We start from the raw sequence: 16,361 nt of genomic DNA on the forward strand, positions 1-16,361 counted from the left end.
AGTTAACTTTTACTTAAAATTCTGGTGGTTCATTTATATTTGCATTTTGTCACAAAGGTTTAAGAAACATTGGATTGGAGATTTTCAGACTGAATAGAGGAAATGTTTTCTCCTTTTCATTCATCTTAATACTGTCTGTTGTTATTACAAAGGCTTCTCTGTACATATGAAGGCGGAAAGGGTGGGTAAATTGTGGGACCACTTCCACATGCTTTGCAGTGATGCACAACATCAAAGTGAAATCATAACACTGGCAAAGAAAAACATGAAACAACCAAAGCTTTGGGATTTCTTCCTGCAGCTGGGCTGATGCAAGAGAAAAAAAAGAATATTAGTAAACTGGGAGACAAAACGATTAAAAAGAAAGGGGATGAAATAATAATTAAGTTCAACAGTGTAATGTTGTGCGCTGTAACATAAGTGGGTCGTTCAAAGTGTTCATGCAGGTTTCAAGAAAGAAACTGAAGAATCCTGAGGCTGTGGAGAAGCTGCTGATATGGCAAGAGGTCTTAATTGAAGGGCTTGTATTGTTGTTTGTTTTCTGTTTTGTGTTGTTCTTTTGCAAAAACTTAAGCATAAGCATAAGTGCTGCACCACCAGGGCCATTTACATGGCACATTTGAGTCTAATCACATAGCCAGATGTCTGAGAGAATAGAGTGAACACATATCAGCAGTGCCCCGCATGAAGGCCTCAGTGTAGAGCAGCCCATACTGTTGTGCCAGAGGTTGGAGGGTAATACTGAGAGGGAGGGGAGGGTGGCCACTTACTAGGCAACCGTGCCTGGGCCTGTGATGTAAGTACCAGCCTCTGGGACAGTAAGCTTGGCTGGATGGCATGGCTGGGGGCTAGAGCTGGCCTGGGGACTTGCGTTAATCCAGGCTGGCTAATGGGAGCTAATGATCCCATAACAGTGCCAGTTAAGGTCTGGCCCAAAGCCACAGACGCTGCCCCCAACACATGCTGCCCAATGCCAGCGTTCCCAGAGGAGGCTACAGTGGAGGCGGCAGTGTTGCTGCTGCTGCTGACAGGAGGGGTAGTCTGGGCTCTCTGAGAGGCTGTTCCAACCGCTGTGAAGTACAAGGCAACGAGGTACGGGACTACATGTTAGCGGTGACCCAATATTTAGTCAGATTAACAGTTTGATCAAACAGTTTCCACCATATATACAAGCAGTGGTGGGAGGACTACCAGGGCTGAATTAGAGATTAAATTACAGACATAAAATTACCAATTATTGCCAATGACAAGACTTATGGATAGAAACAATCTATTTATAGCTTTACCACAAATAAGTTCATGTTCATGCAGAGCAATAACAAAAGATTGCCTTTGGAAATAACCCTAAAATGCACATTAATGTGAAAAGAACAATAGCTGAGAAAAATAGTTGCAAGAGATGCTCTGAAGACTTAAGTGGAAAATGATATGTCATTGTCTAGAGGAATAAACCTGAGTAACTCATTGACTTGATCCACTGGATCAGCACATACTCTATGTTTTTGTTGTTTTCATGTATTAAAAATTCTCACTGCAGTTTTGTAACCTATCTAGCCATACTTTTAATCAATGTCTGTTAATTTCTTATGTATTCTCTATCTTGTTCTTTTGTAAACTTTTTACTTGTTTGCGTCTGCAAAGTCCTATTATGAAAGGCAATAAAAACTTAAAATATATATAAACATATGCAGACCTGTTTTACCCAACAATGGAAAATTTCGTTGTAAAAATTATTCTCTGAAAAATATGTTCTTTCTGTTGGTATATTCCACAGCAGTGAAATGATGTCAGAGGAGCATCTAGTTTGCATTTCCTGCAGTATTTCATCTTCCATTGGCTGGAGTTGTCTCAAATCTATTACCATAATGGATGTGTTACCATTAAGAGGGAAAAACACTGGCAAGCAAACCACTACCTTTAGTAAGGATAGATGTTAACACATGTAACCCCTGTCACCACTAATACCTGTCTGTGAAAGTTTCCCAAACCTTTCCATAAAGTTGTAGAAGGACACAACCTTTAAAACTTGCAGCCCTGTGTTTAAATATGTATAAAACGTAGCTATGTACACACGGTCGATGTTACAATTACAGCATGGGTACAATGTAAATTAACTCTTTTGACAAGACACAGGCTATCAGGCTGCTTGACACCAATCCTGCTTTGCAATATTTAAAGCAATACTTTAAATAACAGTGTAAACTTGAAAGAGCACATTAGGCATGAAAAAGCAGCTGCTGAGGGCTACAGTTGTCTTTTTAAGTAATTATATAATGATACCTTTTACATTTCTTTTGCCACTGTGAAATTAAATCTCCTGTCCTCCCTGAAAGGGTCTTACCATTAGAAGTAGCTGTAGTCGCTGTGGTGGTAACAGGGGACTTGCCCCTGCTCTGAGCTGTCTGGTTGGTGGTTGAAGCGGAGGTGCTTGTAGCAGGAGAGCTTGATGGGGGACGCTGGCCTGCTGTACCAGTAATGGTAGCGAGGCGACCTTCTGGCTTTGTCCCGTACTGCACCGGCTGGAACAATCTGATCATAAAAAGTACAATCAGGTTATTCTATATCAATATTACAGTTATAAGATCTTTTATTTGAAGATCAATTCTGTGGGGCTTCTTGGCTATTTGAAGACTTTTTGTGCTGACCTCATGGGTTTAATCGGGCATGATTTGGGTCGTGGTGGTGGATCTGGACCAGTGTAGATCTCCTCTATAAGCTGCTGAGTGATCTTCAGTTTGGGTACGGCTTCTTCAGTCTGATACCGAGTCAGTCTGTTCTCATTATTGATCAGATCAAATATGGACATGTTGGAGATCTACAAGATAAAAGGCAACAGGAAGAGGGGGGTAGGGGTAGAATGATTATGAATGTGTTCTTGGCCGATAATCACATTTTTTTATTTTAAAAAAGTATGATAAAAAAGACTTGAAATAATAGTCAAAACCGATGTTAGACAAAAGAATATAAGATGTGTATATAAACTATTCCTACAAATGCTATTCATAATTTTCAACTTTTTCAAGTCAATTATTCATAAAGTCTTTAGAACATGGCAAACAATCCTTTTTTTTTTAAAGCAAAAACAAAAGTGAAGAACACTTGGGGCTATTTTGTCTCGTAAAATAAGACAAAACCATGAAATGTAATGTCACAGTTACATCAAAAAGAAAACAGCAGGATAATCTTTATATTTCAGACACACCATAATCCTTCCGCTTTAAACTTTGCCAAATAAATCACTTTAAGAATGATCATGGATTAATCCTCTTCCTCATATCACTGATTAATCCTCTTTGCAATGATAAACAGGGTGTCAGAATTAGGTTATAAACACATCATTCTGAGTGTTAACAGCTCAGCAGGGTGAGCAAACATCTTGTTGCATGTCCATGACTCAAAACACTTAGTTTACCTGGCTTGATTGATTCTGAAGCGCTCCCAGCACCAATGATGGGACGTTATATTGCAGAGAGGATCCAAAGAAAGAGCTGTTGTTTTCTCTTGGTGCCACCAGCTCAGGGTGATTACACACTCTCTGTAACTGCATCAAAACCTGAAGCACGCTGACGAAATGACCAGTCTTCAGAGCCTCTTGAGCTCTATAGGAACAAACCATGAAAGAAGGCATGATTACACAAAGACAGTCAAAAAAATTTAACAAAAGGAGCAAAGATTTTACAAACATGACACAATTTTCCAAATACTTTATCTTTTATCTATTTATAAAACACTGAAAAGACTTTATAAACTGGTTGTAAGTGCATGTAAGAACATTCTTGGGTATAAGTAGCATTAATGACAACATTTTAAAGGAAAGAAAAAGGATAAATGATCCAGAACTACCATTAAGCTTAAAACATATTTTAATAGCGCTTACAATTTCCTGATTTTTATGTATGACTTTCACAAACATTTCTTCAACCTAGAAACGCTTGTTAAGTCTGATTAATTTATGATCATCAAACATTGTCAGTAAACCACAAACTCTGATATTACATTGTAATTGTATACAGAAATATAGGGCAAATATCTCACCCTGGTCGAGTAAGGATATCCTCATAGAGGCTCTTCTGTCTGCTGGAGAGACGACACTTCAGGATGTGCTCGTACTTCTTGGGCAGCTGTTTCTCCACATCCCTTTTAGAACGTCTCAGGATAAAGGGCTGGATCATCTACATATACAAGTATTTCATATGTAATGTGCATTTGAGGATTGCGGGATACCAAATAATTTTAACATGGTAGTTTAATGTTGGAAGGATTTGCAGCCACTGTACCCACCCTGTGTAAGCGGATGACCAGTTTGTGGCAGTAGTCCTGGTTCTGGTCTGTTCCTGCTTTAACAGGGAAGTCAGAGAAGGGTCTGGTGATTCCTGGTAAAAGGAAGTGGATCATTGTCCACAACTCCTTTAGAGTATTCTGTAAAGGAGTGTTGATGAGGAGAATCCTCTGCTCACTGCAGGATGTACAAAAACATATCACTTAGTCAAATGAGCTTTATTATAGGCAGAACATTATAATATGTATAATGGTAGAAACAATGGACAATGTGGAGGGGTTTGCCTGCAGTTTTTGGTAAGTGAAAACAAGAACTTTTCCATTATAGGTGCCTAGGGCTTCTATTTTTGTCGCTGTGGTATTAGGACAGGCATCAATATCAGTTTTATTTTTATTTTTTTATTTATTTATCCTTTATTTTAGCAGTTTTTTTCTAATAGTATCATATCAGAGCTCAAAATTCTGGTATTTATTCTGGTATAAGCAGAGAAAAAAATCTCTTAGATGGATTGGTAATTAGAATATAGGGTGAATGGTAACTGTGTTTCATCTAACAGATGAAAAATAATAGAAAGTCTGAGCAAAAATCCTTCCTTATTTTTAGAAGTTCATCTTATTATAATATGCCCACTTACCTTTTGAGAGCAAAGACTGTTTCCCAGTGTTTCTCAGTCATGTTTTTGATGAGCTGCACCTCATCCAGGACCAGGTGTCTCCACCTTCTCCTAACAAAGTGGCTCTGGTCTTTCATCAGCAGTTTGTAGGATGTTACACAGACATGAAAGCTGTTGGCTTCTCCCCACCACTGTGTCAGCAATCAGACAGCATGTTAAAACATAAATACAGCCGAAAGCATATTTAGAAAAAGAGCTTCTTTAAAGAAATAACTACCTTTCTCTTAGCTCTGCGCTCCTTTTTGTTACCGAGATAAAGGAGGATCTTCAAGCCAGGACACCAGCGCTTGAACTCAACTTCCCAATTTAGCAACTTGCATGTCCTTACTACAATGAGGTGGGGTCCCCAGATGCCTGTTGACAAGAAAACAGCTTAAAGTTCAATTAAAAATACAAAGAACAACCACTTTAAAACCACATTTTTTAAAATAAAGGCGTACCCTCCTGGCCTGCCAAGTGGGCCATATAAGCAACCGTCTGCACAGTCTTGCCAAGGCCCGTCTCATCTGCCAGTATGCCATTGAGATGTTTCTTGTACAGGTTTACCATCCAGTCCACACCAATTTGCTGATACTCTCGCAATGACCCATGCAGTAAAATAGGAGCTGGGCTTCGGGTCTGTTCAACAAGAGAAAAGTGAAAAAATCATTCAAAGTAAGGTTTCTTGCTTTTGTGTGTTTTTGTAAATAGGTGAGCCTTACTGAGGAAGTTGTCCTGAAGCTCCCCTTAGGCAGGATGAGCTCTGTGGTAGCAGCGACTTCAGCTATGTCTCTGGCATGCTTCCCATCGGAGTCAGAGGAGGATGATTTGTCAGCTCCTCGGTACTGATCCACACTGAGCAGAGAGTCTATCAACACTGGCTCAGGTGGGCTGCTGACAGAAGACTCTACTTCTGGAGAATACAAAATATTTACCACTTAAAAGCCATATTATTTGCATTCATTAGGTGGATTGAGAATATATATTCACATTTTAATGTTAAAATTTAATTAAAAAGGCACCTTCAGTCTCCTCCATGTCTTCCTCCTCACTTAGAGGACTCGGCTGAGGCCACTCGAAGCCGTCAGCGTAAGCACCAGCATACTGCTTCATTAAAGCATCCAGGGGCATTTCAGCTGATATACAGAAACATTTAGGTTAGCCATGTAGACACACAAAAAAATATTTTGATACCAGTATGGCGAATAATAAAATGTTAGAATAATTGTTTTTTACTTGGAATGTGCCTTTAGTGTAACACTACTAGCAATAAGCTGTGTCAAGACATATTGCAAACGTCAGGCTATGAAAAATAGTGTTTACAGCCTTGTACACTCAAAATGTCATAAAAATGGGGTAAAGAATTAAAGCAGGTTCATCTCCTGAGTCATTCCTCTCTTAAAACAGAAAAAGACAAATTAATTTTTAAAAGTACCTTCTTTGGCGAGGTCTGCCAACTCTGCTTTGTGGTCTGTCTCCCCCTCCATGACCTCCTGCTGCTCTATGGTGTTCTCTTCATCTGGGACTAAATAAACAGAGTTACACTTTAAAAAGATACAGAAACTTCACAGTGCCAAAGAATCTGTGCAGTCTGCATTATTATTTATCTGCATCTCTGAACTTTTATTGTTTGACACGTACCATCCTCTTCGATTAAGGATGAGCTTGCTTTTCTTTTCTTAGCTGAAGTCCCCACCTCCTAAAACAAAGATTTGATGTAAATATACAAATAGGATGAAAAGGTCAATTTAAACTGTAGGTTCTTTAAGTGTCAGTGCAGCCCCTACCTCTTTATCGGTTTTCACAACTGCTGACTGACCAGGTGCTGTAACACAATAAAGCATAACTCTGGTTAATGAAAACGTAGCCAAGGCTGAGTCAGGTTAGCCGAGTTTAGATGAGAAACAGAAGCTTATATTATAAGGAAAATATATTAAGTTTATTTTTTGATATCTACTTTGTGAGACATACCTTTGGCAGAGGCTTTTTGTATGCTGAGTGCTTTAAGCCTCTTCTCATAAATATCAAACTGCAATTTGATTTCAACAACCTGACAGAGAAAAAAAGAGTGATGCAAACATTGTATTCACAAATCCCAGCAAGGTAAAACAAGACAGAAAAACAATTAAATTATTTTACACACCTGTTGGATGTTAGACCAGAAAAATTCCACCTCTCTGGCAATTGTGCTGGCAATGTGGCGAAGATGAATTTCCCTTTCCCTATTTGACCTTTCTTCACTTTTCTTCTGCTCTTGGTGGTATCGAGCACATGTGCGAACAAGCTGAAGATGTACAGGAGACGGTATAAAACAACATTCCTTTCTACAGAGAAAACTCCTTCTGTTGTGATACTTTCTACTTTACATTCCTCTCTGAGAATAAATGCATCTCTGTTGTACCTTCTTGGCTGCAGCCTCTTTCCACCTCCTCTCCTGTGCAAAGTCAGCTGCCATCCACTGCATCTCCTCCAGGAGGTAGTCCCAGTGAGACTTTGGACGTGATGCTTCAACAAGTTTTGGGAGTCTGCTGGCGGACCACTGGCCTTCTTTTCTAAGCTCAGAGATGCGTTGATGCACTTGATTGTCCTTGAAAACAGATAAAAAAAGCATTTGATATTGATCAGAAATAAATCTTATTCTGCCCGAGACTCTGCAAACATTAAGAATTCATATTCCAGCTGAGTTTCTGTAGACCCTGGTACATAACCCGCATTTCTGATATGTATTTTTCATCTAAAAAGTTGGCTACACCATGTGATTGCAGGAGCTGTGAATCAAACGCCTGACCTTCTGGTTGAGGGTTGACTGACTCAACTGATGAGAGGCAGCTACCTCACTTTGCACCCTGCATTTAAATGTGTTTCCATGTGCATCTTGAGAGGGGCCTGCTAATTTTCTTATTTCCACAAAGTAGATTTCAAACAGTGTCCTGTGTCTCACGCTGTCACTGGCACACAAGTAAGTAGGTAAATGTACTTGAAAAAAGTATATCATTTAAGTATGTTGTCCTTAAAGGGATACTTCAACATTTTGGCAAATTCGCCCATTGCCGTAATTCCTATAGTCTTAGTAATAGGTTAATTTTCTTTAGTTGTTGGTGCAAGCTGTTTTTAGATCTGGGGGGACCGATATACCAGCTGCACAGCCAACGCTATGGAAGCAGACAGTATTTTTTGCTTTCCCTCATCAAACTTATCAAATACACAATCCAACAACTCCAAAATACTCTCGTGGACAAGTCGTGACTTGTACATTCAACACGCTATGAAATAATCATGGAACATTACGAGACGGTTTTTTACCTGTTTTAAAGCTAAATGCAAGGCCGGAACTACACTCCAGATATGGCTGCTGCACTGTGTCACTCCGCCCAGTGGTTTACTCAAGAAACAGTTCCGAGTATTTGCTTCATGTGTCGTAATGTTACATAATTATACGTTATTATTTCATAGCATGGTGAATGTGCAGGTCACAACTTGTCCACGAGAGCGTTTTGGAGTTGTTGGATTGTGTATATGATGAGTTTGATGAGGGAAAGCAAAAATAACTGTCTGCTTCCATGGCGTTGTATATTGGTCCCCCCAGACCAAAAACCACCTTGCACTGACAACTAAAGGAAACAAACTTATTATTAAGACTATACGAATTATGGCAATGGGCGAATTTGCCAAAATGTTGAAGTATCCCTTTAAGTATGTTATGATACCGATTCAAATGCACACTTCTTATGCAACACTGAGTTTGGTCTGAGCAATAAACTGTCAATATGTACTGTATGCATCTTAGTGCTTTAACATCTGTGTGTTGGGCTGTTCACTTGTGATCAAATCACCCACAATTTTTGATGATACCAGGTGCAAACAGGGCCAAAATATGCTGATAGAACTCACCAGTTTGGCCTGCTCAGCCTGCTTGTCTTGAGAACTCTCCTGTGATGACTGCATGGTTGCACTTTGACCAAAGCCACCCATTTTGACTGTGGAGATGCCATTAGTGCCAGTCAGTTTGGATTGGGAGCTTGGGTTGATGTTAGCAACATGAGATCGGACTGGATTTGCAGTGTGTTGGGCTGGGACAGGATTGGGAGCAGAGTGTGGAGCAGAAGATATGGTTGTCATGGATATTGAGTTGGTCATTATCCTCTGAACTGGGGGGTTTGACTCTGCACCAGGGCGAGCAAGTGCCACAGTCTATACAGAGAGAGAAAATCATTTACAAAAAGGTTACATGCAGTCATAAAATCCAATCAAAAAAAAGAAAAAAAAAGGCATTTGTGTTATTCAAAGTGGACTGACCGCCTGTCCTGACTGGAGAATGGCCTGTGGTTGTTGCTGCTGGGGCTGCAGCTGGAGATGAAGACCTGGCTGCATCTGCTGTTGTAGTTGAGCCTGGAGCTGTGTGTGAGGGTTTACTGCAGCCAGAACAGGCCCACCTGCCTGCACCTTCACCTGTGCCAGCTGACCACCAGGCTGAGCTGTGTTCTCTACTAACTGAGCCTGCTGAGAGAGTGCCATGGAGAGGCCTGCCATAGGTGGGGCTCCTTGGGGCAACCTGCTGGGCAGCTGGGGAGGAGGTGTGTGTAGACTAGCTGCATTCTGCACCGGAGGCCCTTTGGATGGGTCATATTGTTGTTGGTTCTGCTTCTGCCCTGCAATCTGGACCGCTTGAGGAGTAGGCGGCATCCCGCCTGTACACACAGTGGCCAAATTATAGGACAAACAAAGGGATGGTATAGAAAGTAACACAGAGAAAGACATTAAGATCAATCTTTTCATCTAAAGTACAATGTTTTTTCATGTCCTTTATGCCTTTGATAAAACAGCAAGGTATTTCAAATGTTTGGGAGCTCTCTTAAAATACAATTGAGAGACGACTTTGAAAAGTTTCATTAAATTATAACGCCTGTAAGTAGATAATGAAAAGTAGTCTTGAACTTTAAATAATGGTTTAAGCTTCAGCTATTAAGAGTTCCTTGGGTCCTTTTGCCTTAATGAACAAGATGTACTGTATGAATTGACAGTTGTGTACTACTACCTGATGATCAGAGCGGAAACTAATGAGTCATACAGCAAAATGGTTACAGAAGAAATGAAATCAATGTGAAAATCTACATGTCTCTCAAATAAAATACTACTTTGATTAATGCAAAATCAAAACATTGCATTTCGAATGTAGAGAATGTGGTTAAAAACATCAAAAATTATGCGTGCAATAAAAGAGGTTTTTAGAGAAGAATATAGAAATGTTACAAAGGAAAATGAAAATAAAAGAACTGCGGAAAACAAGGAGACAGGGAGAATAAAGGGAAAACAAAAATACAGAGCGGACACTCACATAAACACCATGTTTGGCATGCATGAAGCGATGTCACTCTAGCGGTAACCGAGGCATCTGGATGCCTCACATAGCGACAAAGCACAGAGGTGAGCAAAAGGACACACATGGGGTCTTGCAGACAGCAGGCCTGAGCAGAGCTGTGCACACTAAAGCAGCACCTGCCTTACCTCCCTGCACGTCACACCATCTTTCCTAGACGCCATCAACACCTGGCCCTGACTCACCCACACCACCACAATCGCAAAAACCTGTGCCGTGAACGCAACTCCTCCACATGATCCCCCTCCTACTTAGACTGAGGGAAAGAAGCCAAGTCAGAACAAAATGCCATGACATAACATGGAAAGAAATCAACTGAATGTGACCATGAGATAAATAAACGACACTCTTGAAGATGCAATGTATGAATTTAAGACTGATGAGGTTGAATCCTTGTTGATTATACAAGGACAGAAAACCGAAGAAAGGGAAAGACTTGAGAAGGAATGACGATGAGAAACCAAAACGAAGAATGACACGTGGATTCATAAAATGGGAAAACAAGGAAAAACCCATTGGAGTGAATTTCTTCACACAGGGTCCCACTTTCTGTGATCCACTTCCACATTAGATGAAAATCCATCCAGACAGACAAGGTCGCTCCAAATAAAGATGATGAACAGGAACAAACTTCAGAAAAGAAGAGATGGAACAAGAGTGGGTGAACAAGATTAAAACAAAAAAGGGAAATCATAAGACATGGCATCTTCCCATTGAGTGGCTACTCTTCTTCAGACTTGATTGCCTTCTTCCCCATTTATCCTGACAGAGAGAAAGAGAGAGAGAGCTGCTGCTGGTACAGCTAAGCCTGAACTTCCTGTGGACTGCTGAGACATCCAGCAGATGGATGAAGATCTGTTTGTTGATGCTGCTTGAAGTTTGTTTGTAGAAGATGAAGTTGTGATTCACTTTTTAAAATCTCCTTAGTCTGAGGATGGGGATACGTCCAGCAGCATCGAAAAGAACAAAGAGCAGCCTGGTAGTAGCACTCCTACCTTGCGCAGTTGGCATAAGCTGCTGGAGTGGAACGCCAGGTGATCCTAAAGGAGCTACACCAGGATGTTGGAAAATCAGCCCGTGGCGACCAACGTCAATCCGGGGCCTCTTAGCCTGATCTGGGATTTAAAACACACAATACCCTCATAACGCAAAACAAAAGCACTCGGCACAGAGCAATGACCTTCTGCAGACCTTACAGGTCACCTCTCCTTCCTCTGGTAAAGACTTCAACACAGAGCGCTAGTACAGGATGCCAAATATCTAAAAGCAGAAGCAATTAGAGGGAAAAAGAAAAACCAACAGAAAACAAAGCAAACGGGGAGGAAACAAAGCAACATAACAGAGACAGCAGTCTACTATCCTTGCCCTACCTGCTTGCACCATAGCCTGCTGCCTCTTAAAGGCATCCATGTCTCCAGGGTTCGTGATGGTGCCAGCAGTAGCCCCTTGGTGTCCCTGCAAAAACAACATCTTATATAATGAATAAAGGATTTCCCTGACATTGGATTTTTACTACAATTAGAAACAGATAGAAATTTAAGGTCATTTCATTGTCCTAATGGTTGTAAACCAGTGTACGACTATCACCTGGAACTGCTGCTGGACAGAGAAAGCTGCAGAAACATTGGCAGGTAGCTGTGTTGCTATGGCAACTGGTGTTACTGCTTGGCCATCCTTTCCAGTTACAACCTTTACCTAAAAAATTACAAAGATTCAATAAAGGGCTATAAACAATTTTTAGTTCTAAATTGTAAAATTTCTTTTGATTCCAAAACAAGTGCCACATGATGTTATACCTCATCATTAATGACTTCTGACTGTTCTTCTTCTTCCTCTTCATCTTCAAGGTCCAAGTCATTCTGCCTCAGGTAAGTATACAAGGGGACACAGGGCTTCTTCTTAAAAGCTAGGTAGTCCATCATGTTCCCTTGGAGGTGCTGCAGAAAGAAGAGCTCAATCAAGTATTCTTTGAACACTTCCTTCAGACTCTCCATCTTCTTGTTGTGGTGCTCCAGGCACTGTTTCCTCAACTGGGCAATCTCTGGAGTAGAAGGAGCGATTTCTTCTAACTTCTTGGGAGCTTGCTTCTTCACAGTGCCCACAGTTATGCCAGTGGGTCCGAGGGGATTGTTAGGGATGCCTTGGGGTGGACTAGTGAGGGATGGACTAGAGGGCGGAATGGAAGTGGGTATACTGAATGATGCTGTTGCTGTGGCTCCTACTCCAGCAACTACACCCTGTGACGTCTTCTCAAATATCATGGGGCGTGCCAGTTGTCCTTGAATGATACTGCTGATCTGTGGAGGTAGGTTGGAGGTGGTGATGTGACCAGGACTGCTCAGAGTTGGGAGAGCAGTACCGCTAGCCACAGGACTTTGAGGTCCGAGGTGGTGAATGGTGCCACCGGTCTGTGAGTGAGGCTGGGATAGCCTGCGTTCCCTCACAGAGCCTGGTGCTCCTGGAGAAGCCAGCTGTACCTGGCCAGGTGTTGCTGGGGCAATCTGTGCCAGTCCTGTCCCGTCTTGGTAAACAAAGTGGCCACTTGCTGAGGGACTCCCTAAATTGATTTGCCGCACCAACATACCAGCTTCAACAAATCGAGTTGGACTCTGTCCACATACGCCCAGGGTCGCTGTAGGGGCTCCTGGCCTTGTCAAACCTGGTACAGGTACTGGGCTGTGCTGTGTGGGACTCTGGGGCTGCATTGGCTGGGGCACAGGTGAGGTAACCTGAATGTAAGAGGATGGAGCATGCTCAAACCTCCACTGAGGTGTAGTATGCTGAAAGCCAGGAGAGGCAGGGTTCTGGATGGGGAGCGGGGTAAGGGTGATCTGCTGGTTACCAGTCACCATTTGTCCTACATTTTGTAACGTGATGTTCATGTTCTGTCCAGTGACCGGGCTACGACTCATGATTATCTGATAGTTGGGTGACTGGGGGGCTGAAGGGCTGGCAGCAGAGGAGAATGTGGTCACAGGAGACTGAGGATGATTAACTGTAGCTTGTTGTTGTGTGACTGCCATTGTGGGCTGCTGCGTCTCCTCTGTTTCAGACCCACTGACAGATTTCGATCTCTGGAGCTGTCGTTGCATATTCTGTGATCCACTTCCATGGTGCATTGCGTGACACTGTTACTATGTCTAAACACAATAATCTGTAGAAAGGTTGAAGCAAAGCACAAAAATAAGAGATTTGTGGTAACCGAACATGGTCAGAACAATAAGAGTTTTGTCTAGTCTATAACTTTAATAATGCATACATACAAACTAGGGATGCACAATATCAGGGTTTTGCTGATGTCTGTTATGCCAAGATTTCAAACCCATTTCAGCTGATACCGATACATACACAGCATATTATATTGTAAAGAATACCGAGTGTCTCCAGTGCAAAGAGAGGATGAGAGGAGAAGTAGACAGTCTGGTAGTTGTTTAACGTTTAAGGTTTCATTCAAAACATTCACGACTCAAGGTGGGCCCCCTCGATTGTGAAGTGCCCACGGCAACCACCTATACCCGATGGTACACTTGTAATATTTAAGTTGAGGCCATTATTTAAGTTACAGCCAATATATGATAAATACTGCTGAAATGTAAGTCCAATATATATCAGATGAAAAATTTTAGCAGAAATGTTGAAATCTGCTGTTACCAATATTCAACATTTAAAGATAATATCTGCTGATACAGGTACCACGCCAATAATATCTTCAATATTGTGCATCCCATACATTAACAAATGATAACAAATTAAAATTTATGGTGCCAGGCTCTGTATTTCAAACATCTATTTGAATTGTTGTTATGTCCAGGGTTCTCAAAAAGACAGTATATACAGTAGGGTTGTCATGAATAGAGAATACTAATCTCGATGATTAAAAAAAAAGGTAATTTCAGTAACAGGCTGTATTTTGATTTCCATTACCAAAAAATTGCATGTTAACTCCTGCACACTGCCTAGATTGCATTTGTTTGTTTGATGGTTTTACTCCTTTTCATTGCACTGATTTTAAGAAGCAGATGCAGTTTTTAAAAAAACCTTAAATACAATTTGATCCTATTGATCATTAAGGTAATGGAGAATGTAATGTTTCAAAACCCTTATCGAAAAGTATCAAAGCATTAAAAATCTTGAAAATATTAGTTCACATGCAATTTAAATTTTTCTGCTGCCAGAAAGCTTTCCATTTAATTATGTACCATTAATATTTCTGTGAGTATAAGGTCAAGGCCAGGACAATTGTAACTTAGAAATCAATGTTTTTCCAGTGCTGCATAATTAATCTAATTGCAACTCTGATGTCAGGCCATACAATTACATAATTGCACAAAAAAGCAGCAATTATTTTGTATTAAGTAGTACTTGAAAGTATACAATAATAAGAACAAACATTTTGGAAAATATTTAAATATTTTGAACGCAGTACTGTAATAACTTGTTTTTTAATGCTACTCAGAATCTGTGTCTTGTGTTCATACACACGTCAGAGCTATGACTATTGCCAACATTTACCTTGAAAACCAAGCAAATAGATTCATGATACCATTTATGCATTATAACGTAATCTTAATATTGTCCAGTACAGTCGCAATCGCACATTATTACCAAATCATGCATCACTGGATTTCATCTCAACTTCTAATCGTTAATCAGAAACAGACATGCATACCTGTTTGTTTATTAAAAAAGTGGGGTGAGCAGAAAACTAAGTCATCATAGAATATCTATAGAAAAAACATGACTGCCAAGCAATTCTCTCACTATTGGGTCTTGTATTTCACTGGTCAAAAGATGTTTCTTTCCTATAAAAACAAATACAAACAGTGCAGTTTAAAACTGTCAGTCAGCACATCATTCAACAGATTGATTATTGGGCTCAAAGACTGCATGTCAATGGAAAATAAGGCAACTCTTTTATCATCAAGCCCTGATTATACTGTGTATCCTGCCTGCCTACAATTTCTACCGGCTCGTCTTTAACGTGCAATTCAATTTACGTCTGCACCTGTGAACATCTATAATAAACAAATTATGTATCCAGCAATAAGATATTTATGGCAAATATTCCAATTCACTAGCTTTGAATAAAGCAATATCAAGCTGAATTTCAAACAAAGGTAAATTAACGTAATCGATACTGATGGTTTGTACGGTTATCGATGTCGTATTGGTTACAGTTACTTAGAAGATTTTAAGTCCAGTTTTGCTGTGTTGCGTTTGTCCGCTAGTGTAAAATTTATCCTTGCAAGTGAAATTACCATTACAAATCAGTATTTTCTTGGTGCTCATAGACATTTTCATTGTTTGTTATGCCGTTAGCTTTCTGTTTTCCGTTACGCTGCCGGGCGTAACGTCAGCTTACGCTAGCTCACAAACACCACTTTCTACAGAGCGACATTGGGACTGCGTATGCAAAAAAGACAATGTAAACAAATATAGCGCATTTTTGTAGCTGATTTAGCGCATTATATGTCGGTACTTTAATTAAAATAACCCTCGCTACTATACGCGTGCTAGCCAATGCTAATGATGTTAGCATACTACAGCTAGCAGGCCAGCTGCCGATGAATAAATACATTTTATCACCTCAATAGGGTTACTTACAGGGAATGGGGCTTCTTTAGTAGTCTCATAAATCCTAAGTCATATTTACATTGAGTCAAACTATGTAACAAATATTATTTCGCGACAAAATAAAATATCGATATTGCTAACGGCTATTCTATGTTTTGAAGCTAATTTCATTCAGCAACATGGCGACCGCAGCAACCTTTTGTGTGACCCGGATGTAGTACAGTCTCCAGGAAGCTGCAATATCGTGATATAATTTCAATACTTTAAATAGTTAGCATATAACAAGGCTTGTGTAGAGGAAAAGTGCTACTTAATTTTATTTTTTTGCCCCAAACTGAAACAAAGTTAGAAGAAGTTAAAACTCAGCAGTGACTTCATTTGTCTTGACTGGCATTAAAGTCACTAATAGTAGCAAACAGGCAGATTAATCTTTTTCTTTTTCTTTTTTTTTTTTTTGCAGATGTAACAATAACTCATTG

The 16,361-nt window shown here is 40.3% G+C and overlaps 1 protein-coding gene across 8 annotated transcripts in view; it reads right to left on the bottom strand.

Annotated features, from left to right (window-relative positions):
• The window catches only part of ep400 (E1A binding protein p400), a 37,623-nt gene extending 21,545 nt beyond the window's left edge, over positions 1 to 16,078 (bottom strand). For 6 of the 8 annotated variants that reach the window (XM_041786727.1, XM_041786724.1, XM_041786723.1 and 3 more), the window contains exons 1-23: positions 15,913 to 16,078; positions 12,105 to 13,462; positions 11,896 to 12,003; positions 11,679 to 11,763; positions 9,228 to 9,619; positions 8,823 to 9,122; positions 7,333 to 7,518; positions 7,075 to 7,215; positions 6,903 to 6,981; positions 6,719 to 6,756; positions 6,573 to 6,630; positions 6,367 to 6,456; positions 5,954 to 6,067; positions 5,654 to 5,844; positions 5,393 to 5,570; positions 5,170 to 5,306; positions 4,914 to 5,083; positions 4,282 to 4,456; positions 4,036 to 4,172; positions 3,413 to 3,599; positions 2,646 to 2,815; positions 2,342 to 2,529; positions 771 to 1,070 (exon numbers count right to left, since the gene is read on the bottom strand). In XM_041786727.1, the coding sequence (XP_041642661.1) occupies positions 771 to 1,070; positions 2,342 to 2,529; positions 2,646 to 2,815; positions 3,413 to 3,599; positions 4,036 to 4,172; positions 4,282 to 4,456; positions 4,914 to 5,083; positions 5,170 to 5,306; positions 5,393 to 5,570; positions 5,654 to 5,844; positions 5,954 to 6,067; positions 6,367 to 6,456; positions 6,573 to 6,630; positions 6,719 to 6,756; positions 6,903 to 6,981; positions 7,075 to 7,215; positions 7,333 to 7,518; positions 8,823 to 9,122; positions 9,228 to 9,619; positions 11,679 to 11,763; positions 11,896 to 12,003; positions 12,105 to 13,427 (4,747 nt within the window). In that variant the 5' untranslated portion in view covers positions 13,428 to 13,462; positions 15,913 to 16,078. Of the gene's footprint in view, positions 1 to 770; positions 1,071 to 2,341; positions 2,530 to 2,645; positions 2,816 to 3,412; positions 3,600 to 4,035; positions 4,173 to 4,281; positions 4,457 to 4,913; positions 5,084 to 5,169; positions 5,307 to 5,392; positions 5,571 to 5,653; positions 5,845 to 5,953; positions 6,068 to 6,366; positions 6,457 to 6,572; positions 6,631 to 6,718; positions 6,757 to 6,902; positions 6,982 to 7,074; positions 7,216 to 7,332; positions 7,519 to 8,822; positions 9,123 to 9,227; positions 9,620 to 11,678; positions 11,764 to 11,895; positions 12,004 to 12,104; positions 13,463 to 15,069; positions 15,111 to 15,912 lie in introns of all 8 variants that reach the window. The other 2 variants (XM_041786720.1, XM_041786726.1) reach the window with 2 other exon arrangements.
• Between the last annotated feature and the right edge of the window lie 283 nt (positions 16,079 to 16,361).

The sequence above is a fragment of the Cheilinus undulatus genome, linkage group 5 (genome assembly GCF_018320785.1).
Source record: "Cheilinus undulatus linkage group 5, ASM1832078v1, whole genome shotgun sequence".
In the NCBI taxonomy this organism is placed as follows: domain Eukaryota; kingdom Metazoa; phylum Chordata; class Actinopteri; order Labriformes; family Labridae; genus Cheilinus; species Cheilinus undulatus.